This window comes from Phasianus colchicus, chromosome Z (assembly GCF_987193195.1).
Source record: "Phasianus colchicus chromosome Z, bPhaCol1.hap1.1, whole genome shotgun sequence".
Lineage (NCBI taxonomy): Eukaryota > Metazoa > Chordata > Aves > Galliformes > Phasianidae > Phasianus > Phasianus colchicus.
The window spans coordinates 57,356,147-57,382,704 of record NC_143476.1 but is presented as its reverse complement, the minus strand read 5'-3'; the positions used below and the strand labels follow the sequence as shown (position 1 = coordinate 57,382,704).

Here is a 26,558-nt window from a genome sequence, read left to right as displayed (position 1 = left end):
CTACTGAATGTTTTGTACTCGGAAAGAAAGAAAATAATACAATAATAGCAGTTGTACTTGTTTAATGACCTAGCTATATACTGGCATTCAGCACAGAATGTCAGAAAAAATGTGTGTAAGTTTATATTGTGGTAGCACAGTTATTGATGACTTTAATATGGAAAGTACAGTGAACACCATGTGGAACAGCATGTAACGCTTCATTGCTTTGTTCATAGGCATAGTTCTAGGATGCAAAGAAAAAGAATGGCCAAAGAATGTGGCATAGGCTGGTGTAATGGATAGCTTTCAGAAAGAGCAGATACACTCTGGATATTTCTACTCATTGCTGCAGAACAAAGAGTGTTTTTCTACATCTGTGACACCACTGCTATTTACATCTGGATTATACAAATAAATAGCTGTCTTTTGTTTTGTTTATTTGCTATTATGATAGCTTGCCTTATCATTACAAAAACCTTGGGTAGAGCTCTCCTTTGGAGGTCACAGCTGCTTTTTGCAAAGAAGACTAGCAGGCCTAAGGTAACTTTTTTTTCTGTAAGAGGGGCAGCTTAGTAGTAGCTGTTAACTCCTGCCTTCCACAGCAAAATCCAGAGATGCGGTGGGTGGCAGAAGTCCAATTAAATGAAGTCTGACTTGCTGTGCAAGCAACTGGCAGAGAAACAGGCAGTGTGAACTTAGGGAAGAATGAAAGAACAGAATGGAGTTGCAAGTTGTGGAGAAACACAGGAAGGGGTTTAATCATTGAAGTTTTCTAGTTGCTCTGTTTTTACATGCCCTTTTTGTGATTTAATATGAAAGGAAACTGGTAATGAGGCAAATAAGGCAGCAGCAGAGACTTGCTGAGGTGGTCTAGCTGCCTCTAAAAGCTTCGCCAGAAGCAGCTGCTGGAAGTGTTCTGTTAGTGGGACACTACAGGTGCCCAAATACAGGAAAAATATAGTGCAAAAGAAATGGAATCCCAAATAACTGCACACACAGATTGAAAATAGCAAATAGCAGCAATTTCTTAATGTTCAAGAGTTTTTTTTAACATATTGCATGGAGAAAGCTTACTGTTTTCCAACAACACTGTCCTCAGGTGGTTTGACCTATGAGTTTACACAATTTATGGAGGCTTAGTTTCTTTTCATGGGTCTGGAAAAGATAAGCTATGTTTGCAGAGGAGAGGTGGTGTGTTTAGATTCCTGGTACTTGTGGTAACCAGTATAACTGAAGAACAAATGTTTACTTGTAGGAAACTCAGATCTGTCCAAATCCATGCATCTAGAATAAGGCAGAAGCCTGTGGATTATTTATTCATTTATTTATCTTCAGGGAGGCTGCGGCTTGCAGAAGAGCTTCTGTATGCAACTCTATAACAATCCCCTTTCTGAAATGTCATTGCTTAATGCCATTTTGATGGTATTAAGAAGTGTCTACAATTTAGACAGTGTGCATTGTGTTTCAGTTAAAATAAGAAATCAAGGAAGTGGGAATTTCATTGGGAATTTTTGCTATATTGCCAGATTCACGTTCTTCACACTCTTAGTCTGATTTCAGGGTAATGTAATAGTTTTATAAGATTTAATGCGAAAATACATTCTTGTAGTGTTATTAAAGTTTTGAAGAGTTGATTTTAGGGAACTATAGTCTGTTCAAGTTCTAGGAACTGAGGCATGGAGAGAAGTTTGACCTCCTTCGTGAGGCAGGTTTTTTTAAGCTAACTGGAGATGATCACTATCTTGTGTTTTCACAAGGAAAAGAGCTGTGAAGTAGACAACCAATTCATTGATTCAGTTCTACCACCCAGCAGAACAGGCTGGTGAAAGAGATAAGAGCAGTCTTTTCTTCGCAGATAGTAGTAAAAAGAAACAAACTAATGGCAGCTGTGTGGGAAAAACAGCTGCAGAACAGTGTTAATCAGTGGTGGTTTCTTATCAGGTGCCTTTTGCTCTCCATGTCATAAATAGAACTGTCATAACTAGGTAGCTCTACCATTTCATTAGAAAAAAATTAAAAACCTGGATTGTTTATTTTATTTGTATGACTGTGCTACAAAGGGTGGAAAAATGCAAAAATCTTGCCTTTCAGAGTGATAATGAAGTGAAATTTCTGAGGAAAAGAATATGAGCATTATAGCAGGTGCTTTGTAGCACCTGCAATAAGCCAGGTGTCTTGCAAAAGAATCACCATCTTTGCCCTCGAAAGTTCATAGGCTAAGCTTCAGTTGCAATAAAATGAGCTATAAAAAAGGAAAACAGATACACAAGGACGAAGTTCATATCCTTGAAGTTCCATATGACATTTCTAGGATGTGCTAAAAAGGGCAAGAATGTTGAATTCATGAACTGCTTGTGGGGAATATGAAGACTTAGTAAACATTGAGTGTTAAGAACGGGAAAAATGAGAGTAGGGTGAACTGCATAAAATTTAGTGAAGGCTGAATCCAGTGCAGTTTTTTTTCTGTTCATGGTTGTTTGTTTTTTGCTTTTTAAAATATTAATTTATTATTAATAGTCCCATACAGATAGATAACATATAAGAAAACCTGTTTAAAAGGATAAATGTATTTACCATTTGCCAGCCATTTACATTGAAACTGTAATGACCTTAACATTCTAATGGAAATAGTTATTTGGCAACATATAATATGGTTTCTAGTAATTATTAGTACTTACAGTTTTGCACTCTGCTGCCATCTGTAACATGTCAACAATGTGTTATGAAATATTGGTGGGATGTTCTGCCATACTACCAACATCCACCTCTGACACTGAGCCAGTGTATGGAGTTTTTTTTGTATGGTGTATCCTCTATGTTTGGTAAAATGCAGTTAGCAGCTATGCTTTTCAGTTGTAGTCGCTCACTGTGTCAGTGAACAAGATGGGTGTCCAGCTATGAAGCACAAACTCTATTCACATGTTTATTGATTTGATCAAAATTGCATAATTGCTGCTTGTGCTGGAAATTCAATCATGCATGAATAGAGTCCTTTCAAAGAAAGAAAAATGTGAATCTTCTTACAACACAGGCCAGATCTTTTTATTAATCAAAGTTGCAGTTGAAGAATGGTAGCATTGTTTGTTCCTGCCAAATTGCCTGTTCTGAACTGTTATAAAATTGCAACTTCAGTTTGGTGTGTAATCTTAATTAATGAGGAACTACACATCTTTATCTTTTCTAAAAATAAGCAGTGGCTCTGGCATGTGCTCTTCTGAGGACGAAAATAAGTGTAGTTTTGTGTATGTGAACTTTTTCTTATGTAATTTTTCACTCCCTTCTGAAATATTTTTATTCAAGTGCTGCAGTAATTCTTGCCATGGAACTTCTGGGGTTTTCACTGATACCATGTCTACTTTGATGGATGAGAGATAACATCTGAAAACAAGCATCAAAATGGTACCTTTGAACTACTAAAAGTGCACCATGCTAAGGGAAGTTATTCCCTTCTGTCAACCTTATTTACCATCCTAGTGGTTTGCTTTATTCAATCCTTTCATCTTTTCTTTGCTTCATTTGCACTTCCATGTCAGATGCCATTTTGTCGGAGTGCCCTTTTGCTGCTATCTGTCACACATCAACAGCATGTAACAGTACTGGTGAGAAGGTTCACCCTTTTGCTACCATACTACCAACTTCTGATGATGGGCAAACATAATAAAATATGAGGCATTACTTTTGGAGGAGAGATTGTGCATTTTCGTGGTATTTGTAACTGTTTTTTCCCAGAATGTAACACATGCAGATTCAAACCCTGGAATAGGTTTGAATATCTAATAGGCTTTTGGATCAACGCAGTATTTCTTTAAATCTTTTAGTTGATAAGAAGTTCTCTAGTTGAAAGTTTTCTTCTGCTCTTAAAGGCTGAGAAAGAAAGAGGATGTGGCATTGTTATTACAAAGTTATGTTACTGATAAGAACAGAAATCTATCTGTAGTTAGCTGATGCTTGAATTCTTACTTTCTATGCAGACTACGTCCTCGGCTATTAAAGGTGCTATCCAGCTGGGAATAGGATACACTGTAGGAAACCTTACTTCAAAACCAGACAGAGATGTTCTTATGCAAGACTTCTACGTAGTGGAAAGTGTCTTCTTACCCAGGTAAGCACAAGCCCATTCAATCTATTTTCTAGCAGAATTTCATAATGAAATTCTACCTAAATATTTAAAATAAAAATTGTTTTACAATTCTGGCAAAATTGGGTTTGAAGATTGAGGCAGAAGAACTTGAAAATGCTCCTGTCTTCATATTGTCAAGTTTAGTTCATGTGTGGAATTTGAATGTTACTTCATAAATTGTTCCTAATAATTTGCAATGAATCATAGAATCATAAAATGGCTTGGGTTGGAAGGGACCTCAAGGGTTATCAAGCTCCAACCCCTCTGCCACAGGGGGCGCCCAACCTCCGTATCTAATATTAGACCAGGCTGCCCAGAGCTCCATCCAACTTGGCCTTGAATACTGGGACCAGGGCATCCACAACCCCGGGGCAGCCTGTTCCAGCACCGCACCACTCTCATGGTAAAGAACTATCCCCTGATATCCAACCTAAATCTTCCCTCCCTCAACTTAAAACCATTTCCCCTTATCCTGCTGTTATCTACCCTTTTAAAGAGTTGATTCCCCTCCTGTTTGTAGGCTCCCTTTAGGTATTGAAAGGCTGCAATGAGGTCACCCCTCAGCCTTCTCTTTTCCAGACTGAACAAGCCCAGCTCCCTCAGCCTGTCTTTGCAGGGGAGGCACTCCAGCCCTCTGGTCATTTTTGTGGTTCTCCTCTGAGCCCACTCTAACAGCTCCCTGTATTTCTTCTTTTGGATGCTTGTATCAGTGCTCAGAGATTATTAGTGTTAATAAATGGAAAGTGAAATTGACAATGTTCAGAACAATTGCAGGTAGGTACTTCTGAAGTTGATCTCTCCTGATGTAAATTTGGTAGTTTAAATTTCTAATTTCCTCTGAGCTGAGAAATTTTTTCAAGAGTAAGACACTGTATTTCTTATGTGAAATGAAACATTTAATTGTATTCTCTAGTTCATAGGACTTGGGAGTATCCATATCGTGTTCTGGTGCTAACCAGATCTTTCTCTTGGTGATATAGATTTGTTACCTTATCCACTGTAACAGTTCTTCCCTTGTTCAGAAAAAAAAAAAACCTACAACTTAAAACTGAGAAGTTTGTATATCATGTCGCCCTTTTTTTGAAAAATAGATTGAGCCATCATATCTGTGAAGTGTCCAACTATGATAGTTATGCAGGGTTCTGTAGTTGTTTGTTTGACTGTTACACCGGTTTTGTTATTCGTGAAACAAAATGGAACATCTATGATAAAAGTGTTTCATGATATAGCACAACTTTGGGCAAAAAAAATGTAATCTGTATTTTTTAACGCGTGTGTGAAAGATTAAGTTAAATAAAACGGTTTGTAGTATTTAGCATCACAGACATTGTGAAATTTGCATCCTGGGGCACTGAGAAATTACATTTTTGTATTTGGTTATGTTTTTAAGGGAGGACTAGGAGAGATTACTTCTGGCTGAAAAAGAGAACAAAGGCAAAAGTAGTAGCCTATTTGTACTAACATAAAAATGATCCTAAAAGCTTTAATAGCACCTTCCTCGACAGTTATCTTAAAAAAAAAAAAAAGCATGAAAAAAATGATATAAATGAAAAAAATGACTAGAGCAGCAAGTGCTCTGACTTCTTGTTTTTGTGTAGCACTCTAGTAAGCAGCAGTACATAATACAGTGACTCATAATACAGTGACGCATCTTGACTGTAACAAAGAGCCTTTCTATGTAGAGCCCTTGCTGGTAACGCTCTGTGAAACCAAAAATTGGCTATCCATAGAAGTCTCTTAAAAACAATCATGACGCTTCAGTTCTTAAACTGACAAACAAATTTCATATTTCAAGTCCTTCTCTCATCTTTATTTAACTTGCACCTTTGTCTGAAATCTTTTCAATCTGAAGTGCTACTAACTTGTATAAATCATAACATAGTGTTAAATGAATTATAATGATTTAGTGTTACAGACTTCAGTCTTTCTGGCTGAGAATATTAGTGTATTGGGTCTTGACGTTGTATGGATAACTAAGTCCTGTCTGTAACTGACTTCACTGCTACAGCTCAAGATAAAAAGCTAAGGCCTCATGTCCCTTCTGTGTGAGGCTGATCTCCAGAGGTGTAGTTCAGGTGCTCTTCACACTTTCCTAGGACAGTATTCACCTTTGAAGACAATATTGTTCAAGTCACTACTTAATTGCAGCTTATGGAAAATGAGCTCTGTGTCCTCTAAATTTTTAGCTTTTTACTTTCTTTTTTCCTCCCCTCTTTGGGCTGGTCTGGGTTGAAAGAAATAAGTTGAAACTAGTTACACCAGCAGATTCCACGGACTCATTACTGGGAGATGATGAGTATCCAGGAACTGGAAGGTGAGGTGAAGCAATGTTTTTGCCCAGTAACTGCACCTGGAAAAGAACCTGGCAAGGCAGTGTAGCAAGTGTGAAGCTTAAAGCAGTCAATTACTGAACAAGAAGCTACATTTTTCTTCTTGCTCTGAGTACACATAATTTAGCTGCAACTCCAGGCAGGTTATTAACTGAATTTCCATGGCCTCATCCAGACCATGCAGGTGTGATATGGTCAGAGGTGAGAGGACAGTTGTTCTGTGGTCACAGGCACACAGGCTTCTTCAACAGCAACATGAGTGACGATGACAAAATAGATCTGAGATAGTGGAAGTGCAACAAAACAACAGCCTGTGTTCCAGCGAGCAAAATAGTATTATCTGTGCCCTTATGGGGAAAAGCAGTTTACAGTTGTTCATAAATTTGTTAAGTGAGATAAGAGAACTTGTTTCTTTGTGTCACTTGGGCCCTGATGTAAACCGAAGTTCTGCCTGTAGTTCAGCTTTGTTGACAATAGGAAAATAACTTCCTGCTGTTTCCAGAGTTTGTGAAGGAGGGAGAAAACTGTTTATTCCCTAAAAGGGCACAGATAATACTGAACGTAACTGTGCTGCTTATTGTGGGAGCTGTTGTAAATCTGGATTAACCCATGGATTGCAGGTTATGCCTGTTCTAGAGTTACTTTGTAACAGGGTTAAATTGGGTCATAGTTTATCCTAGATCTAAGTAGATCTTTGTTTCAGGAAGCAGCTCTCAGTAGAATGTAGGTATCTTTGCAGGAGTGAATTTGAACTGTAGAATTGCTTGCTTTTGTTTGTACTTTATTGCAGCTGTGGAAATGGGGAAATGCTTCTTTTACTTTCTGGTTCACATTGTCCATTTGTCGTTTTCCCTTTTCCTAAGGAGTATAAAAATATGTTCCTTTTGGGGGTTAAGTGGGAATTAATAGGGGATGCTGTAAGAAGGTGTATTTAGAGCTACAGTTAGGACTGATTGTAAATGGTACTCTGTAAATGTGCACTTTGTGCTAAAAAAACAAATGCAAGTGACCCAGTTGATTTTGGAGATACAGTAACTGGAGTGTCAGCCTAACTCCCCTCCATAGGTTGAAATCGTATGGAAAACTGTTTTTAAATGCTGCTTTGAAAATCCAGCCAGGAGGTTCTTATCTGGGGCTTATCCATTGTAGCAGTGGCTAGAGGATTTGTAGGAAAGTTCTACATCCTGCCAGTGTTCTCTCTTTCCTCCTCTATCTATTAATTCAGATGTGTGGGCCTTTTTCTTGTCTTCCTGCATTATGCTTCGTGCTCTGACCTTCTTAGTGAGATGAACCAGTTCATGTCTTGGTGTCACATTTTGTTCCCATATCAGCCACTTGCATGTTCTGGATGCAGAAGTATTCTTACAGCTGTTTATTCAAATCTGGGGCCAGCTCAGAGTTGTGTGGCCATGGTGGGGCCTAGTGCTTAGCTAACATGCCTCACAGTTTCAGGCAGTGATGACAAACTAGTCACTAGACTGTGCAGCCACAGGTGAGCTGGGAATGTGGGCACCTTGCTGAGCAAATCCAGCAGACACCGATTGAGGAGGCACGTTTTCTATGGTGATGCTTGGTAAGCTGAACTCTATTCTATCAGCTAACTTTTGCTACTCGGTCATATGCAGCTTCAGAAATGCAGAGCATTTGGGGAAAGGCTTCATCTCTTCTAGCCTTCTGACATGCAGGGCATTGCTAAGCACAGCTGTGACTTTGATATTTTACAGCAAGTTTTTAACCAGTCTTGTGTATTTCACTTGCTAATAGTCTGTATTTTCAGGGTCTGGATTGTGCTTGTTCTGGTTTCTGATTAAACTAGTAAGTCCGTTTGGTGCTACTGAGTTGTATGCTCACTGCAGCTTCAGTGCATTGTTCTCTGCATATGTGCTGTTCAAAAATAATTACTTTATTTTTCATATATACTGGAATAAGTTTCCATGTACTGTGTACCAGCTTAAGAACAATTTTAGTTTTAACTAATGGTCCCTTTTCTATGCACTGCGGGAAATTGTTTCAAAGTAAAGAAAGGGAGATGTAGATTGGATGTAAGGGAAAAGTTCTATATAATCAGAGAGGTGAGGCACTGGAAAAGTTCACAGTATAGCTACATATTACACTGTGAAATCCCTATATTGCAAAAAAAATGCAATGAGATAGCTGGATATATATGTAAAACTTCATTTCAGCTAAGACTGGCATGCTGAAAGAAAAAGCATTAACCAAGCTTAAGTATAAGGAAAAATACTAAGGTCAGCCTAATAACTTATTGTCTTCTATTTTTTACTTCATAATAATAAACTGTAAGTGGATTTTATTTTAATTCCTTAGAGTCATTATACATTGGACTACAGAATGAGCAATCGATGTAGCAGTGTTTCTAGCTGTTAGCTGTATGGTTTAGCAGTTGAAGAAACACTGCTATTCTGATATCTTTGTGTACATCTTTCCTCATCTATAGTCATCTTTTGAAGTGTGGTTTCCAGCCAGAGGCAGGTTGTTTTTTCTTCTTCGGTCTCATATTCCAGAATCTGAAGTATGTGCCTTTCTGGAGCCTGAGAAAGCTTTTTGTCTGTCTTGTACTACTTAATTAGCAGCAGTTTAGTTCTGTTGAGTTTTGGTGGTTTGTATGTTGGGGTAGCTAAATGGGTTGAGTAGACTTCCGTAATTAGGTTGTTAATTATTGTGGGTGACAAGTTCATATGACGGACATTAATTGTACAAGATCAAAGCTCTTAGATGTGTTTGATTAGAGATTTATGATACCTAAATCAGTCTTTATAGAAAATCTGCTTAACACTTTCTTCATATTTTTGTGAATTCTTTATTTTTTGGTATACTTTGTATACTACTACTGTCAAGCATGTAGGTACATACTGCATTTCTGAATAATTTATTTGGGTAAATGACTAAAGCAGCGTCAGAAGAGCTGGTATTCACCACTGTGTCCAGTCTTACGAATTTTATACTCAAATATTTATCAACCCATGCATGGAGTGACCTAACTTTATCTTAATGCTGTTCTTCCTTGCTTTGAAATTATAATGTAGAACTTTATTACTCTGTTTAAAGCCTTCTTTTAATTTCTAACATGAAGGAAACCACAAACAGATTTTTTTTTTGTATAGCATGTTCCTGCCAGGCTTTTCCTTCAGCTTATAAATATATACACTATAAATAGTGTAGTGTTCATCTCAATATCATACAACTGCATCATGGGAATACAGAGGGAGTGTTGACGTAAATTAAGGGAAACTGTCACAAGAGTTACATTCTTTTTATCTGCTCCTTTGAGAAAGACTGGCTTCCGGACTGGCTGGCTCAACAGTCTTTCTTTGTCGATCTTCTGGTTTAAATCTATATCTAATGCGTAACTGAATACCATTTTCAATAATTCCTCACACTGTATATAGCTCATGTTCCTAATTGAGCATATAAACCAGTGATGGTTTAGACTGAGGCAGGATAAAATACATGATGAGACAGATGAAGGAACAGAAAACCACTTAAAGTTCAGGGAGGCTTTTCAGTTCTGCACTGTACTAGCAAGGAAGGGTGAGATAGCGTAACTGCATTTAGCCTGCAGAAAATGGTGCTGAGGATGCCATTTCATAAGTAATGCTGAAATAATCAAAGCTTGCTGGCACAATAAATAAATAAATAAATTTGTAGACCTACTTACTTCCCGCTGCTATGTCTGCATAGTTCCTGCCCTCTTTGTTTTGCTATAGTATCCTTTTATGCTCTCTCATTTTAGTATCTTCTTACCTGTTTTGCATTTTTAGTATCTTAAGTATCTCTGTCTGACCCTCTTGTGAACCAGTTCATTTCACCACACTTTCCCTTTCTATGTCAAAGCTATTAGCTCCTTGAAGGAAGGTGAGAAGCTATAGCTTTAGTTTAAATATGATCTTTATGAATGTGGAAGTGGGTGGTGAAAAGACTTCCAGCATGAAAGGAGTTTGCTGTGATACTGTGCATCTCCCAGGCATTTCTGTGACACATATATGCTGATATGCAGATTTATCTGCATGTACGTCTCTAGTAAAGCCAATGATTGAGTTAGGTGGCTTTACATTAATGGAAAGCTTTGCAGGAAGTGGCTAAAAATTGCTCAGTAATAACTGGGTTTGGTCTATTTTTGTTTTTGTTTACAGTGAAGGGAGCAATCTCACTCCTGCTCATCATTATCCCGACTTCAGATTTAAGACGTATGCACCTCTTGCCTTCCGATATTTCAGAGAGCTTTTCGGTATCAAGCCTGATGATTACTTGGTAAGAGCTTGCAGTTTTCCTTTGAGTTACAAATAAATTGCACTAGTTTCATACAGAGGAAGCTTTAGTGCTCAAACAGGTAGTGAATTTTGTATGTGTGGTGTTTAATTATTAGTGAATATTTTTAGTTTCACCAAAATCTTAATTTTTCATTTTTGAGGCAATTGCTTCAAAAATCTTGCCTAACTTTAGTTAACTAACTAGAGTAACAGTTATCCAGCTTATTGTTTTTAGAGATTGTATTCAGTACTTCTGTACTGATTATACAGCATGTAAGTGTTTTTTGTGTTATTGACTTCATTGTGTTTGTCTGCAAACATTCCCATCTAACCTTGAGAAAATTGGAGTGGAGGCCTAAGAGTTTTAAAGTATATTCTTTTTTTATCCATGTTGTATACTTGGAAGTCTAATTCTTCAATATTCATCTGCTTACATGAGAAAAATGTGATATATTTGCTATCGTTTTAAGAGCAAGCTGTATTTGGTAGGACCACTTTGTGCACTGCCAGAGACAAGGGTCTGCTTACTTTGTTTCTCCTGCTTTTGGAACGACGGAGTGAAAAGGGGGAGTTGGATGTTTCCCTCATGACTAGTCTGTTTCATGCTGATCCACGTGACAAATTAGAGCCCCTATGCAAGTTAGCAGTTTTGAGCATCAATTTTATTGTTAAATTCCTTAGAATATGTTTTAAAATATTTTTTTATTGTAAGTGGTAGCTGAATTTTTGCAATCAGAAGAATTTGATGGTTTCACTGAATAAAAAATAAAGCGTTAAAATGGTGTTGGAATGTTATGAAATATATTACTTCACAGACTTTGTGTTTGAGTACAACGTAAGCTTTTTTTGCTTTTTAGGCAGTGAACTTAAAAGTAAAATATAGCTGCGCTTGCATTTATTATATTGAACACAAGTGTCTGATTTTTGATTTTGTAGTACTGTGTATGGATTTGGTTTTATTTTTTACTAGCCCTTGGACAATACTTATGTATAAGAATAGATAATTCCTTTGAATTACAGATGTTAGCTGCTAGGAAATGCTGTTGGGTTGGAGTTTTATAAAGGTGTTTTTATGTAAAATGTTCTATTTCCTTTTCTGGACCTCGAGAAAGATCAAGCATTCAGGCTGTGTTGACAGCTTCTAGTAAAGACTGTAATTTGTAAATACCGTCACCTGCGACTTTTATTTCCACCTGAAGAAGTATCTGCAGTAGTCTAAATTAAAGATTACAGAAAGGCTATACTTGCTGTTAATGGAAATTTGTGTCACCCTGCTCAGCGGTAAAATCACAGATTAATGATGGCTGTTGGAAGTGTAGGCAACTTGGTTTTTAGTTTATTTTTCTCCTCTAAACAGCTAAACATACCAAGGAAAAGGAGCATCTCTGTCTGAGGAGCTAGAAATGGAGAAAGCATTTCAGTGGTCAAATGCAAGCAAAAGCTGAACTGACATCTTGTTTTCAGTTTCCATGCAGCCATTGTAGAAAGGCATTTTTTATTCTTATTTATTTCCAAACTTTCAATTTGGGCAGCTGTTGAGAAACTCTGAATTCTGGTGAAAGAAAAGAATGAAGTTTTTCTGTGCCACTCTATGGAGGAAGTGTGTCTGGGACAGTGTGTCTGGGACGTTTCTTCCCCTGTTGCTGCAGGTTCCTCTTTTCCTAGAGTAAGGGAAGGTTGAACACAGTACTCCAGAGAGCTGAAAGTTGAGCAGTTTCAATACTGTACCACTTTTCTTCTTAACAATACAGAAGTAGATTTCCTTCAATTTGTTTTAAATACAGTTGGAATTTCAGTGTGTTGTTGTAATTGATGCAGGCATCCATTGGGTTTCTACTTTGCAAGCAATCCATTTTTGTTGTTTCTCACTCTAAACGGGCATCACATTGCAACCAGAGCAGGTTGCAGTCTGTTGTGGCCCAGAGACAGACGTGACCAGTGGCATACTGTAATCAGAGAATAAAACTTAGTTTGGGACTCTGTTCCCAATTGGTTGTAACCACAGTTTTCCTCTTGGTAGCATGTGTAGGGATTCTGACTGAGTAGTCCTACTTATTTTTGTGAAATCTGGATCTGTCATGTCATGATCATAAATCTTCTCTAATGTCTAAAATGACACACTTTACTGTAAGAGCATGCAAACTGATGATTCAACAGGGAGTGAAGAGAGAGAGAATAAAGTAAAATAAGGAGAGGATAAATTACAGCAAGCATAAATAGGCTTACATGTCTAATTTCCAATGACGGAGATCGGAAGATAAACGATTTTACCTTTAAGTGGGAATTCTTGATCCTTAAATGCTGTGGTTTAGGGGAGTTCTGGTAGTTTTCAGTTTTCTATTTCACTTATCTTCAGCAGTTTAAAAAAAAAATTGTTTGGTCTTTAGGCTTTTATTTTACAGGAATTAACTGTAAAATAGCAAGCATATAGTGTAGGTTTCTAGCTCTTTCTTACTGTGTTTTTGAAACTATTTAATGTTAAAGATAATTGGTTTCAAATGCTTGCAGCAATGAAAATTGTTGGTGAAGCTTTATATATTTTGCCAAGAAAGATTCAGGGGCTGTAATACAACCAATGCTTTACTCTGAAGGCCTGTGTAGCACTAGAGATTAGTAGCGCTGTTCTGTTGTTAGACCACTGCAGCCAACAAAAGCCTCTCATTAATTGGAGCTGGGTAAACAGCAAATTAGAGAAAGGAACAGGCAAAATTTTTATGGCATGCATTTTTAATGGCATAAAAATTCCAAGAACATGAAAAACCTCAGCCAGCACCACTGTAAGAAAATGCACAAGGCAATGATTTGAGCATATGGGAAGCACACTTCTTTAGATCAAGCGTCAAAAAAAAAACCAAAACATATTTGCTACATTTTCTTATATCAATTTTCATTACTGTCACAACTCTCTTAAATCACTGGCTAGATTCTGGTTAAATTTAATGAAAGCAGTTTTCAGCAAATAAAACTTTTTTCTTTTTTTTTCCCACCATAGAATTCCTTAGCTCATCTCATGTGCTGACCCAGTAAGCCAAGTTTACTTTGTTACTGAAGCAGTTATTCTTTTTGTTATGATAAGATCAGAAGACCTGCTGCTAAGAATAATTTCCTGGTGCTTATATTGCTCATAATTCAGGTCCTGTGTAACTTTATTTCTTTCAAAGACTGAAGCCTTAAAACTATTGGACTGCATGCTAGGTCTGCAAATGCATAAAGCCACTGATGTATAACAGAAGACAAGTGTGTGTGAATGAAAGCTTAATGTTACTGTATTTCAAATAAGCTCTTGACTTTTATCTAAACAGATTTCTCTGCGGTTTTGGAGCTTAATGTCTTTTCTCCACTTACTTTGAATGAAGTGTAAACTGTAAATTAATTAAGGTTAATAAATGTGCATTAGCGTCTGTATGAGGTCTGGTTCTACTAGTGAAGAATACTCCTTAGTTATTTTTCCTCCTTAATGTGATCATAAGTATTACTGAATCTCTGTGAAGAGAGAGCCTGTCTAAACCTCCAGTATAATGGTCCTCCAGAAATGCATTTTTTCCTTCTTGCTGTTATTTAGTTATCCTGTTTCAAGCAGGCATATTATCAGAAAACTACATTAGCAGTTACTCTTAGAATACTCATCTCAGTATATCAGCCCTCGTTGCACAGGATATGAATTACTTATTTGGGTGTTGTACAACACTTGTATTTCTTTTTCTGACATACTTCCAACATGTGCTTCATAAATAAGTGTCTGTGAAAAGTGAACAGTTGAAAATATCATCATCAGGTTCACAAATTTGCAGTGCTGATGGTGTGATGGTGGATTGTTTCTGTCTCACTCACTCAGTTCATTGCCTTGAGAATTTATCTGGTGTAGTGGTTCGTGGAGAGGAAAGTTGTACTGCTTCCACAACTGTGCCACATGTCCTCAAACTACTGCAACCCAGTTTGCTGTAGAGTAGTGTTTTTGCTGTTGAGGCCCAAAGGATGGAGTTCCCCAACTCCTCTGTGTTTATTTGCATCTGCAATTCTTTGTATTAAACTTATACTTGAATAATGCATGCACTGGCTTAAAAAAAAACTTTTTTGTTTCTTCCAGTATTCAATCTGCAGTGAGCCTTTAATTGAATTGTCCAATCCAGGTGCCAGTGGGTCCTTATTTTTTGTAACTAGTGATGACGAGTTCATCATCAAAACAGTTCAACACAAAGAGGCTGAGTTTCTTCAGAAGCTCTTGCCAGGTTATTATATGGTAAGTAATTTTTTTCATCTTTATATTCATTACCTATATGTGTGCAGTTTTACATCACACTTCTAAGGATTGGAAGTCATCATTTGATGACTTTATCCATATTTTTCATAATATTCTTTTACCTTTCCAATTTGTACTCCCACATCCATCCGAAAGAATGCATTTAAGATAATAGTTGTTATTCTCTTAGCATTCAAGATGAAGCTGAACATCATCTAAAATGCTACCAAACTTTGCTTCTAACAAGTTAGTAACAAAAAAGACTTCTAAATTTCTAATTCAACTTTTTTTCTCCATTTTTTTTTTTGTTTGTCTACCCTCTGCATTTCACTCAGAGTGGACAAAGAGACTAGACCGGTCAGTTTCTCTTTTGTTTCTGGACTACTTCAGTTTCTCATGTATTAAAACAATGATGTTAAAAGTATTCTTACCAAAATAATTTGTTCGATACCTAAGTTTTAAGTAGAACCTTTTTGAAAGCTAACGCTAAGTTGATTGTATTGTTCTATGTGTGTCAGGCATTAGAAACAGAAATCATCAATCCAAAATAAATTAAAAAGTTCTCCTTTTTTCAACAAAAACTACTCAGTGTGCATATAAACAGAGATTCTTCTGGGTTGTATATAAGACTCTGGAATATAACACCTGTAATTATTGTTAGCCAGATTTTCTTTTCCTTTGTTTTCTTAAGCAAGCACTTAATGTTATCTTCTTGCTTGTACTAAGAATGAGGAATGTAGGGAGCCTACAAACAGGAGGGGAATCAACTCTTTGAAAGGGTAGATAACAGCAGGACAAGGGGTTTGAAGTTGAGGGAGGGAATATTTAAATTAGGTGTCGGGGAAGTTCTTTACAGAGAGAGTGGTGAGATGCTGGAATAGGCTGCCCAGAGACTTTGTGGATGCCCCATCCCTAGGGTTCAAGGGCGGGTTAGATGGGGCCCTGGGCAGCCTGGTCTAGCATTAAATGAGGAGATTGGTGGCCCTGCATGTGGAGGGGGGTTGGAGATTCATGATCCTTGAGGTCCCTTCCAACCCTGGACATTTTATGATTCTGTGAATATAATCATGATTACAGTAACGTAATAGGGATTCAGTGTTTGTTTAAGAAAACTGATGCAGTGATAGCATTAAAAAAACCCTACAATGGCAAGGTACACCTTTTTCTTGTTTGTAATCAGGATAATCAGCTCAGCGTAAGTTTGAGTTGAGCATTACTGCAAGTAAATGTAAGACCACTTTTCTTTTTTTCTAGGAACTGTATTCTTGCTCTTAACATATGCAAGGATTTCCAAAATGTAAAGCTTTAAACACCCTATTTCCATGAAAGCAGTTTGTTCCCATAGGTATATATTCTAACTTTCTAATAGTGCAAGACTTGAAGTAGTTTTTCCCTTTCTTATGTTTCCATGCCAAAAACTGAGAGTAGTTGCATTCAGAAGGATGATTTTTACTCTTGCCTCTCTTGTAATCTCCAACTATTTTGATGGTATGTCATGATTCTGTAATGACCTCAGACTCATGTGGAGACAACCTGATCATTTGGCACTAACTTTCATAATGAAAAGCCTCATGGAGACAGGGATTCTTTTTCAGAATCCAAGTTAGGGCAGTTGACCCAAACTTCTTCCCACATGTGAAATGCAAAGGTTATTTAGATCAAAACAATGAAGTAAATCTTTGGGTTATGTTTAGGCCAGCCATTAGCCCAGTCTACACTTCCATGGGATGTGGGAAGGAGAAACTTGCTATACATGCAGAATCAGAGATGCATTCATATTTGTCAGAACAGTGCATGTCAGGAAGTGTGACTGTGGCAGTTCAAACTAAATTGGAACCACCTGTCAAGAGGCAATGTGTGTTGGTAGCAGCATCTGATTTTTTTTTCTTCCAAGACTTGTGTTTAGCCTTTACATCAAAGGACAGCATGGTTACATGAAGACTCGGAGCATCACAGGAGGTTTGTTTTGTGGTAGACCTCTCACTTCTAGTTTCTTCTCAGAATAGTGTATTGTGTTTAAGAAAGTCAATTGCTCAAGGAAACTGCACTTAATAGGAAAATCTGTTCTGTTCTCTTTGCTCTTTGTTTACTGTCCTTTGGCATAAAAATAACTTTCTTAAGCATGTTCATTCTTCTAAATAAACATATTTAAATGTATCTCTTTTGTTCTAGAATCTGAACCAGAATCCAAGAACGCTTCTACCCAAATTTTATGGGCTATACTGTGTTCAGTCAGGAGGCATCAATATTAGAATTGTTGTAATGAACAATGTTTTGCCACGAGCCTTGAAGATGCATTTCACGTATGACTTGAAAGGCTCCACATATAAACGGAGAGCATCAAGAAAAGAGAGGGAGAAGTCCAACCCAACATTCAAAGACTTGGATTTCTTGCAAGACATGCATGAAGGGTTGTATTTTGACTCTGAAACTCACAGCGCACTAATGAAAACATTACAGCGGGATTGTCGAGTGAGTAAGATTTATTGACTATAGCATCTTTTCTGTTCATGTCTATTCTAGATTTAGTTCTGCAAAACAAGGACAGTATATAACTCTCTATATTGTTTAATCTGCCAGGTCCCTCTCCATCCAATTTAATTAGAATGTCAAAGCACTGATGAAAACTGTGTTTTAGTTATTAGGATTTAAGACCCATTTTTGGAAATATAGCTAAATCTAGGAGAATAGCTCAATAGAGTATTTCTTCTTATTATTACTGTTTTCCATTACTTTGAAGTTTCTAATGAATCTTTCCTGATGCTCAGCAAACAGACCAGTAGTACTGTCATTTGGTAAAATAGAAGAGTGTTTAAAGTTGCAGGCTCAAGACTGCTTTGGTGGGTCTGTCTCATTCTAAGTGGATAGAAGCCAATAAACTTGAATAATGGAGACGTGTCTTGTGACAGCAGTCTTAGTTCTAGAGCAGAGTAATTTCCCATGCTGTAAGATACTGTTTGATGTCCATGTAAGATTTGTGAGATAGGGAGAGATGTCTGCCATTGTGAACCCAGTGAGTGATATCAGTGTCTCTTGTAGGCAGAATTGTTTTTAAAAGTTATTTATTTATTTATTTATTTATTTATTTATTTATTTTGGTAGGAAAAGTTTTTTAAAAAAAAAAAGATGGAAAAAAGAGGAGCTATTCAGTTCCCACAGAGATCCAAAAGAATCAAAGGGGGTTGCAGAAAGAAAAGACGTACTTAATAATTTTTGGTGATAAAACAGAGAAATGCATTGACTGAGGAAGGTATAGAAAAGGCATCCTGAACATCACTTAATTGTTCATTGCCACTTGTGTTGCAAGATGGAAAGTGTTTTCTTTTTGCACATGAATGGTACTTTTTGTTTAATTAAACAAAACCCTGCAATGTCTTGTGCTTGATTTGTAAAGCTGGGTGACCTAATGTTCAGCTGCATATTCAGCATTAGACATCTATCTAACATCGTGCATTGTTCTTTTTGTAGCCTCTTGCATTGAGCATTTCCTGAGCTCCTGCCATGTGTGATAAAGCAGAATGCATCAGCATTCTGGACACCCTTTTGTGCACCCTCCTTCACTTGAAGGTTATTTACCCAGGCAAAGCTTAGAAGATAACCTGTTACAGAGAGTATAATAAACAGAATTTTAAAAGACGTTAAAAAGTTGAAAAGTGAAAGCAGGAATTGATAGTTTACTTGTTGTTATGAAGGAGGATTCTCCCAGCTTTGTTAGAAACTATTTGTAAAATCTTGGCATGTGTTACTTGAGAGCTCTGTGGAACATCAGAGCCAGTAAGCAACACTTTTATTCTTGCTTTTTTAATATTAATGTCCCCAGCTGGTAACTACTCCTGGAGCCATATCACTAAGCAAGAAGCCTGGCTGACCTTTCTACTGGCAACAGAGAATGTGATGAGGAACTGCCTTATCTGTGCCTGCTGTCACAGGCACACCCAACTCAGCAGCAAACTGGCATTTTCCTTGGTCAGCTTTTTGGTGCCATTTTAGCTGTAGAAACTCTTCTTGCTGCCCTTGACACCTTCTAAACACCTCACCTCTAGCAGACTGTTAGTTTCACTAATGAATGCAGTCTCTGCTTGCACACGGCATGTGTCTCAGTTCCTTTTTTGTGTTCTACATCCAGCTCTGGTGTTCCACACTTGTCAAGATGGTAGGAACTGAAAGCTGTATTCACATACTTTTTTGTGCTTTTTGCATCCTAACTAAATGAAAAATTGTGATATTACAGTGTTCATAAGGATGTAATATTCTTCAATTCATGGTGCAGGACAATAAGTACAGTTGGAAATTTGAACTAGTTTTCAAATTCCAGACTGTCATGGAGATTTAGTATAGCTACCATATTCTTGTGAGCAGGCACTATTGTAGTGACTGGGAGCTGGGATGGAATGCAGCCATATAGTGCTACTGATGCATGTTCTACTGGCCTGAACTTCACTGCCAATGTTTTCTTTGAAGCCTTATTCATCTCAAGTTTCTCAAGCCAACATGCCTGTTTTTTATATAATGGTAAATACTGAGAGTATCAAAAGATAGATGTTTAAATCACTGCTACTTAAACTGTATTTTATTTGTAGTAATCCTGCTGTTAGTTATGCTGATTACTGTATCAAACTGTAAGCTACTAAAAACAAAGTGAATTCTCAAATTTTCAAATAAAATTCCATTCTGACAAATATCGACAGAAACTGTTTACTCAGGATGAGATAAAGATAGCAGATAAAGATAGCTTTAAGCAGATTCTAAGTAAAACCAAGATCAGTGAAGACAGTTTAAGGTGCGTTGTTTGGTCTTGTTTTGTTAAAGATACACAAAATCGAACTCCACTTCAAACTTTTCTCTGTGTTTTCGTATAAACATCTAATCCCACAGGAATTCTTTGTGGATGAATACTTATATAGAGATTATGGATAAGCAATGTCACTAACTGAATCTTTAGGTACAAGTACCATGAGCATGTTTCAGTTTGTGAAAGAAAGGCTAGAACTGAATTAACTGTAGTGTTTTGTTGTACATAGGTGCTACCAAATCAAAGTAAATATAGTCATCCATTATTGTGTGCTTGATCTTTACCGAAGGTCTTAAGTAATTTCATAAGTGCAAACTACCTGTTTTCTGGGTAGAACGCATATGAGAAGATCCAGGCATGTTCTCAGGTACCAGGAATTACAGTCTTAACACGTAAGAAAGGTTGCCTTTTGAACTTCATATATAAAAAAAATGAAGAATTCTATAGGTAAGTGTTGATCTGAAGGAAGAAAGAAGACCCCTTTTAAAACAGACAGTGTTGTGATTATTCAGAGACAGTTTCCTATAAGCTCATCTAGATACCTAACAAAGCACAACTAGCATAACTTTAAATAAAAAACATGAATTTCAGGAGAATAGATAGTCATCGATTTTTTTTTTTTTTTTTTCTTGTAAGTCTTTGCTTCATGTGCTTGCACATATGCAGTATGCCCTTGAGTGTCAGCTAGTCACATGCAGACATTTAGATGTCCTATTAAATACAGCTTGGTGGTGTTTTTCTTTTCCACCTGCTGCTGAATCCAAGAGAAAACAAAAAAGGGCTAATTAAAGGTGTGTATGTCAGCACAGTTGACTGTAGTAATTGGTCATATGGAAGAAATTCTTCCAAGCAGTGTTCTTTTGCTCTTTACTTTGCTGTTAGTGTCTGCGCAGTAAGATGCTAATGTATGTGCTATGATAACTTCCTTTTGTCACTAAGAATATAACTCCCAGTATTTCTCCTTCCTCTCGCATAACACTTTTCAGTTTATATAAATACTGGTGACAAAAAAACTGTCTATGAAAATTGAATGGCACTTGTTTATCCTGAGGTTAAAATTCCCCAGGGAAACTGCAAAGACATTATATTCTAAAAACTAACATTAAGATTCATTCTACTTCTACTTTAAAAGAGGGAATGAAGAAAACAAGACAGTGTTTATAAGAGCACTAGTGATCTTCATGTGTTAATTTCAGAGTGGCTTTTGTTCTCCTAGTGAAGCATATTAAGAAGCTCACCTAGAAGTTCAGAATTTATTCTTCTCAGCGACCTTAGTGGGCCTGTCATTTAAATAACACAGTCTAATAGACAAGTCAGCTCACTCCAAATCCAGGGTTTTTTGTTTTGCATTAAATGATTAGTTTTTCAGTAGGAAGATGGTTTATTTTTTAAGTTTTCAATTGAAGTGCTAGTGACTTAAGAATAGGCAAAGTATGCCTGGAGATACTGTGTGTTTTATGATTTCACTGGGAATATGTCTTCTGAATTCTGGAAAAATAACATTTTTCTCAGTAAATACAGCAATAACTAAAACTGAGATTCAAGTAATCTTTCATTCTTCATCCCTTTCCTTAAGGTGTTTTACTGCAGTTGAGGAAACAAAAAAACATTCCTAAGAATTAATATGAAGACTTGCAGTGATCCCTCTTTGAAGGAGTACTTTATTTCTTCTTTGTATTTTTTGCATTAAAAAAAGAAGTCAGGAGAGTATCTGGGTGTTCCATAGGAATATTGTGACTATTACTTTGCTAATATTTCTGTGCTATCTATAATCTGTAGTACGAAAAACTTCTGAATGCCATTTTTCATTGCTGGTCAGAGTAGGCTTCAAGTCACGCTTGTTTGTTTTGTTATTCTTTCCCACTGCCTAGCATTTTTCAAGATTTTAGGGCAAAATGCATTACTACTAAGATTTTAAAGTAGAATTGCAAACTAAATGACTGAGTTTAGCTTCCTGTATTAGAAGATTTCCCTTCTGATAATTTTAAATGGAAACTAAGCCTGCTTATTCTGAAGTTGCACTTCAATAAAACTACTTCTTTTTAGTTTGATGCAACATCACCTGCATTGGACATTTGCACACTTGTTTCTGAGAGTGCATATTTTAGTGAGATAGTCTTTTCTTCTGTGTTTTTTGGTATTTCTTAAAAAAAAAAAAAAAACAAAAAAAAAAACAAAAAAACCCACAACTTTTAATTATGTTGAAATGTGATCATTAATTGTTACATTCATCTTATTTCTGTTATACTGGTTATTATGCCCCTTTTCTGAAACTCTCAGAGGAGAGGAAAAACCTGATTTTGTGGTTAACCTTACAAGTTTTTTCTTTTCATAAACTTACAAAATTATCTTTTTCTAAGTAGTATTTTCTTTGTTTCTGTGAAAATTGCAAGAGCTTTTGTGGTTAGCAGCATGAACAGAGATTTTGCTGTCAGTACCTACTTTGGGCTGTATGTGGTATAAAAATGAAATTACATAGCAGAAATATGTGCTTGGTTGTTAGTCACTGGCTGAGCTTGTTCATTGTGACCTTGTCTAAGATGACTCATGGAACACTTTAACATCTGATTAGCTGAGAAAAGAGAAAATCTGATTCAAGGAGTTATTTTTCCTTGTTCAAAAGCAATTTATTTTGAGATGCAGCTTGACTGGGTTTTTATATAGTATGAAGACAAGGTAGTGCTTAAGGCTGGAAGGCTGAGAGGCTTACCAGCTGGAGGTTTCTGGTAAGCACTGCTTACAAACAAGTGCATGGCAAGAACATTCATCTCTCATTAAAAAACACAAGAATGTTCTTGCAGAACTTTCCCAATACCGCTTTGTTAGCAGGGCACATCTCAGAGTGGTTACATGAATAAATATTGGGTTTTTGACTTTTCCTTCACAAGGAACACAAGGTTTCTGAGAATTAATATCAATTTCTAGCAATGCCATCTGGCTGGCATCATGTGCTTTCTCATTTTGCTGGGAATACATGCCTTTATAGAACTGATTTCTTTTAGGATTCTTTTTATTTTTTTTGGTGTCTTGTTTTTGTTTTTTGGGTTTTTTTGCAATAGATTAGGAACTCATTTCAGTACCTTTATAGCAAAAACTTGATACTGCTTATGAAAAATAGTTAGAATAGCAGAATACCTTCCTGTTTTTCTGGTGTTTCTTTCCAGTAGTTTTTAGAACAAAATAGTAAGCTGTCAAAAAGATTATCTGTCCATTGTACAACAAAAGCACTATGGGTTTTAGTGGCAATGATGAATTGATGTAGTCAGAAAGATTAATTTTATTATGTAAGAGGTCTATCACTTTGGAATAGGGACCACCACGTGATACCATAGTTTTCCATGAGGCTGCATCAAATCCTAAATGTGGATAATGAATTAATGCAATTAAATCATAGTGACTCTAATGTAATCTAATTAGAGAGTGAGTAAGGAATAGGTTGAAGGCAGAACTGCCAGGTATTATAAATGTAAAAAGGTGATAATGCTTTTTTGCAAACTTGACAAGCTGGTGAAATCTGGCTTTGCATAGATAGTGTTATTAGCTATTCTGTTGTGGTAATGTTATTGAGGATGAATTGTGTTTTTTGTTTTGGTATTTTTTTTTCAGCCAGCACAGAAACTAATTGAGTATGTGGTGGCAGACTTCTACTGATTGCATATTTTTAGTGGCTGCATTATATAATAATGCGTATGAGAAAAGCTTAGTAACTAGCAAATGGTAAGGGAAATTCTAGGATTTATTTGATGCCAAGTGTCTGGGCTTTCACATCTGTTTGTTGTGCTATTCTTGCAGTTTGTGATTATAAAACAGGAAGTTAATAGCCACCAACACACAGTGAGCAATAACATTTCCTTATGCTGTCACATGGTAATTTAAAATATACTTTTCTTGCATCCTGAAAGAGTTCTGTTTTTGGAAGATGCTCTGGAGTACTAATAGCCATACCTATGGCATTTTTCTTGTCCCATTCACCACTAGCCTGCCATGGTGCGGGATACTCTGAGCAAGTTCAAATTTACCATATTGTTTAATCTCATTCTTTTTCTCTGGAAATCAGTATGAGCCTATGCCTTTCCTCACTTAGGTTACTTTGTGTTATGCTTGCTTTCTTCACCTTACATACCAACAGTGATGCAAAAATTAAACTGTAGTCTCATGGAAACAAATACCAGAGGTGGGAAAGAATTCAGCTTCTAGTTACTTTGACAAGTACATAAGAAATATAAACAGAGTGTAAAGGAGCCTTCCTACCTCTTTGCATATATTTGATCATTGAAGTTAAAATTCTCTTTGGAGATCGGTATTAAGTAGTGGACTACTTTTTCCTTATACAAATTCACAGACTATTAAATGTTTCCTGGAGGTTGCCAACAAATGTCATTTTGGATTTGCAATATGTCATAGTGTTCACATGCCAACTCAGTGTTTTGCTTAAAAATATTTGTGCTTTCAGTTAGCTGACAGTAAGTCAGCTCTTAACATCAGGAGTCAACCCTTAACATAGAGAGTTTCTGCTCTTTGTCGTCACTATAAAATAATCACATTTTGTTCCCATTGAGGTAAAAAGATGTACTACTACCTCTTAATTCAGACAAAATTACACCTTTGCATTGGGCATTTTGTGCTAAAACTTACCATAAATCATTGCTGAGATGAATGAATGGAAGGAAAGTTAAATGGCACTGCAAATTTTCCCATTGCTACTATTTCTCTCCTTCCACGTAGCACTGTCATTATCGGGGGTAGTAATCCAGCCCCTTTCTACTAACATTTTTGTTACGCTGCTAGCTGTGATTACAGCTTGTTTTATTTTATGCTCACACATTGACTTGAATATATTGCCTTTTAATGGAGGTATGACAGATCTCATGATGATGTCACTGACTAGAAATATATGGTATGCATGCATTAGAGAAGAAGGCTCTGAGAGAGCAGTACCAAGTGGTTTTCATGACATTGGAAATGCTTCAGGAATACTTTTTGAGTTAAAACAGGAAGTGGAGAAGAGAGTGCTACTTTAGCATAGGCACAATTTCTCCTTAAAGAACCTGGAACAGGAAATAGAGTTATGTGTAGTTCTTAAGTATATAGTGGAACTTTTAATTCTTTTTTTTCTATAAATAAAAAAGAGTGAATGTATCGTTCTTGATTACAGAGCATCATTGTTACATTTGTTTTGTATATTTCTTTTGTCAGGTATTAAGAGATAATAAGATAACTAGCGTTTAACTTTATGGAGTAGTAAAAGATTATTTTTAGGGCTCTTATTGCACGTTTTCCCAATCAAGGAAAAGTGTGCTGTGAAGGCTTGTTCTTACTGAGGTTCTCAAAATGCTGCTGTGTAACACAATTTTATGTAGCCTTTTCTCGTTTCGCTGCAGCCAGTTCTTCTTTGTTCATAGGTTCTAGAAAGCTTTAAGATCATGGATTACAGTCTGTTACTGGGAATACACATACTGAACAGTAACATGAGAGAAAAAGAGGGTGAGTGCTCCCAGAACGCATCTGATGGGAAACGTCCTGGAGGGCAGAAAGTTCTCTATTCCACAGCCATGGAGTCTATACAGGGGCCTGGGAAGTCAGGGGACTCTGTTGTAACAGAGACAACGAACACGTAAGTGCCATACCATGCTCTTAATGTTGACATTAAAAGTTCTTCAGTCAGTGTCACATGATATTTATTGGGAAAACATTCAAGACTCATTTGTATTTCAGGAATTGAAAGATTTTGCATTTTTACTTTTGCAAAGCTTCACAATCAAGACTTGCTGGAGGCTGAGAAGTAAAAATGTTGAGTAGTTGACTGATACCTTTAAACAGCTGATTGCAAATATTGTTAGTTTCATTTATAAGAGAAATGTCCTGAGGCAACCATTGTAAGAGGCCCAGATATAAACTAGTCTTAACTAAAAACAGCCTGATGAGCCATAAGTAAAAACTATTAACACTGAAATGTTTCTGTAGTGTTTTCTTTTGATATTAAAGTAGCATACTCAATATGCAGGATTGTATAATCACTGCTGAAGTGCAGTCGTATTCATATACACTATTTCTTGAGATTGAGAATGGCTGCTTTTCTCTTATATTTCTGTATTACAAAAACTGCAGTAATAATGTATTCATATAGATAGTTGTTCTTTCTTTTGCTTCCTTTGAAATACATCCATTATCAGTGAGGATATTATGATCACCATTCTTAATCTTTGTAGTCAATTCTTGAGTATAATGAGGGTTTAATTGCATATTAGAAGGACTTTTCTCACAGCTTTTGAGGGAGGTGTCTGTGTAAATACAATTAACAGTATGAAAGTGTGTTTAAACCTACAGCAGACAAATGGGAGAATCATGGTACTTTGCATTTATAGAGTTTCCAGATGTTCTGAGGTCTAGAATATAAATTAGACAAAAAGCTGGATTTTACACAGGGCATGATGAATGCTGTTGTATGATTACAGAGGTGTTGTACCAGCCCTTTTGGCGGGGGGTGTTCGTTTTTGGTTTTGGTTTGTGTTGTTGGCTTTTCTTCTTTTTTCATTTTTTACTTAAAGATACAGCTCATTACATAGGTCATCCAAGAAAGCTCCTGTGGTTACTATGTACGGGAGACAAGGCGTCATGTAGCGGTGAAGATATTGGGTGCTACTCAGATAATGAGAAGTGCAGTATTGCTGCTGAAAGCCCAGTGCATTCCTATCCACAAATCACCCCCAAATGCACCTTGTTTGTGATAAGTATGTACCAGGCTATCTAAAGTACGTTAAACTTGCCATTTCAAATCAGTTCTGTGCTAAGTGAGCTACATCTGAATTTGCATCTGAATGTGGCA

At 36.7% G+C, this 26,558-nt stretch overlaps 1 protein-coding gene across 8 annotated transcripts in view; it reads left to right on the top strand.

Moving 5' to 3' along the window:
• The window catches only part of PIP5K1B (phosphatidylinositol-4-phosphate 5-kinase type 1 beta), a 95,064-nt gene that overhangs the window by 43,401 nt on the left and 25,105 nt on the right, over nt 1-26,558 (top strand). For all 8 annotated transcript variants that reach the window (XM_090131471.1, XM_090131473.1, XM_090131474.1 and 5 more), the window contains 5 exons: nt 3,954-4,084; nt 10,584-10,701; nt 14,788-14,940; nt 17,113-17,412; nt 25,135-25,346. In XM_090131471.1, the coding sequence (XP_089987597.1) occupies nt 3,954-4,084; nt 10,584-10,701; nt 14,788-14,940; nt 17,113-17,412; nt 25,135-25,346 (914 nt within the window). The remainder of the gene's footprint in view (nt 1-3,953; nt 4,085-10,583; nt 10,702-14,787; nt 14,941-17,112; nt 17,413-25,134; nt 25,347-26,558) is intronic.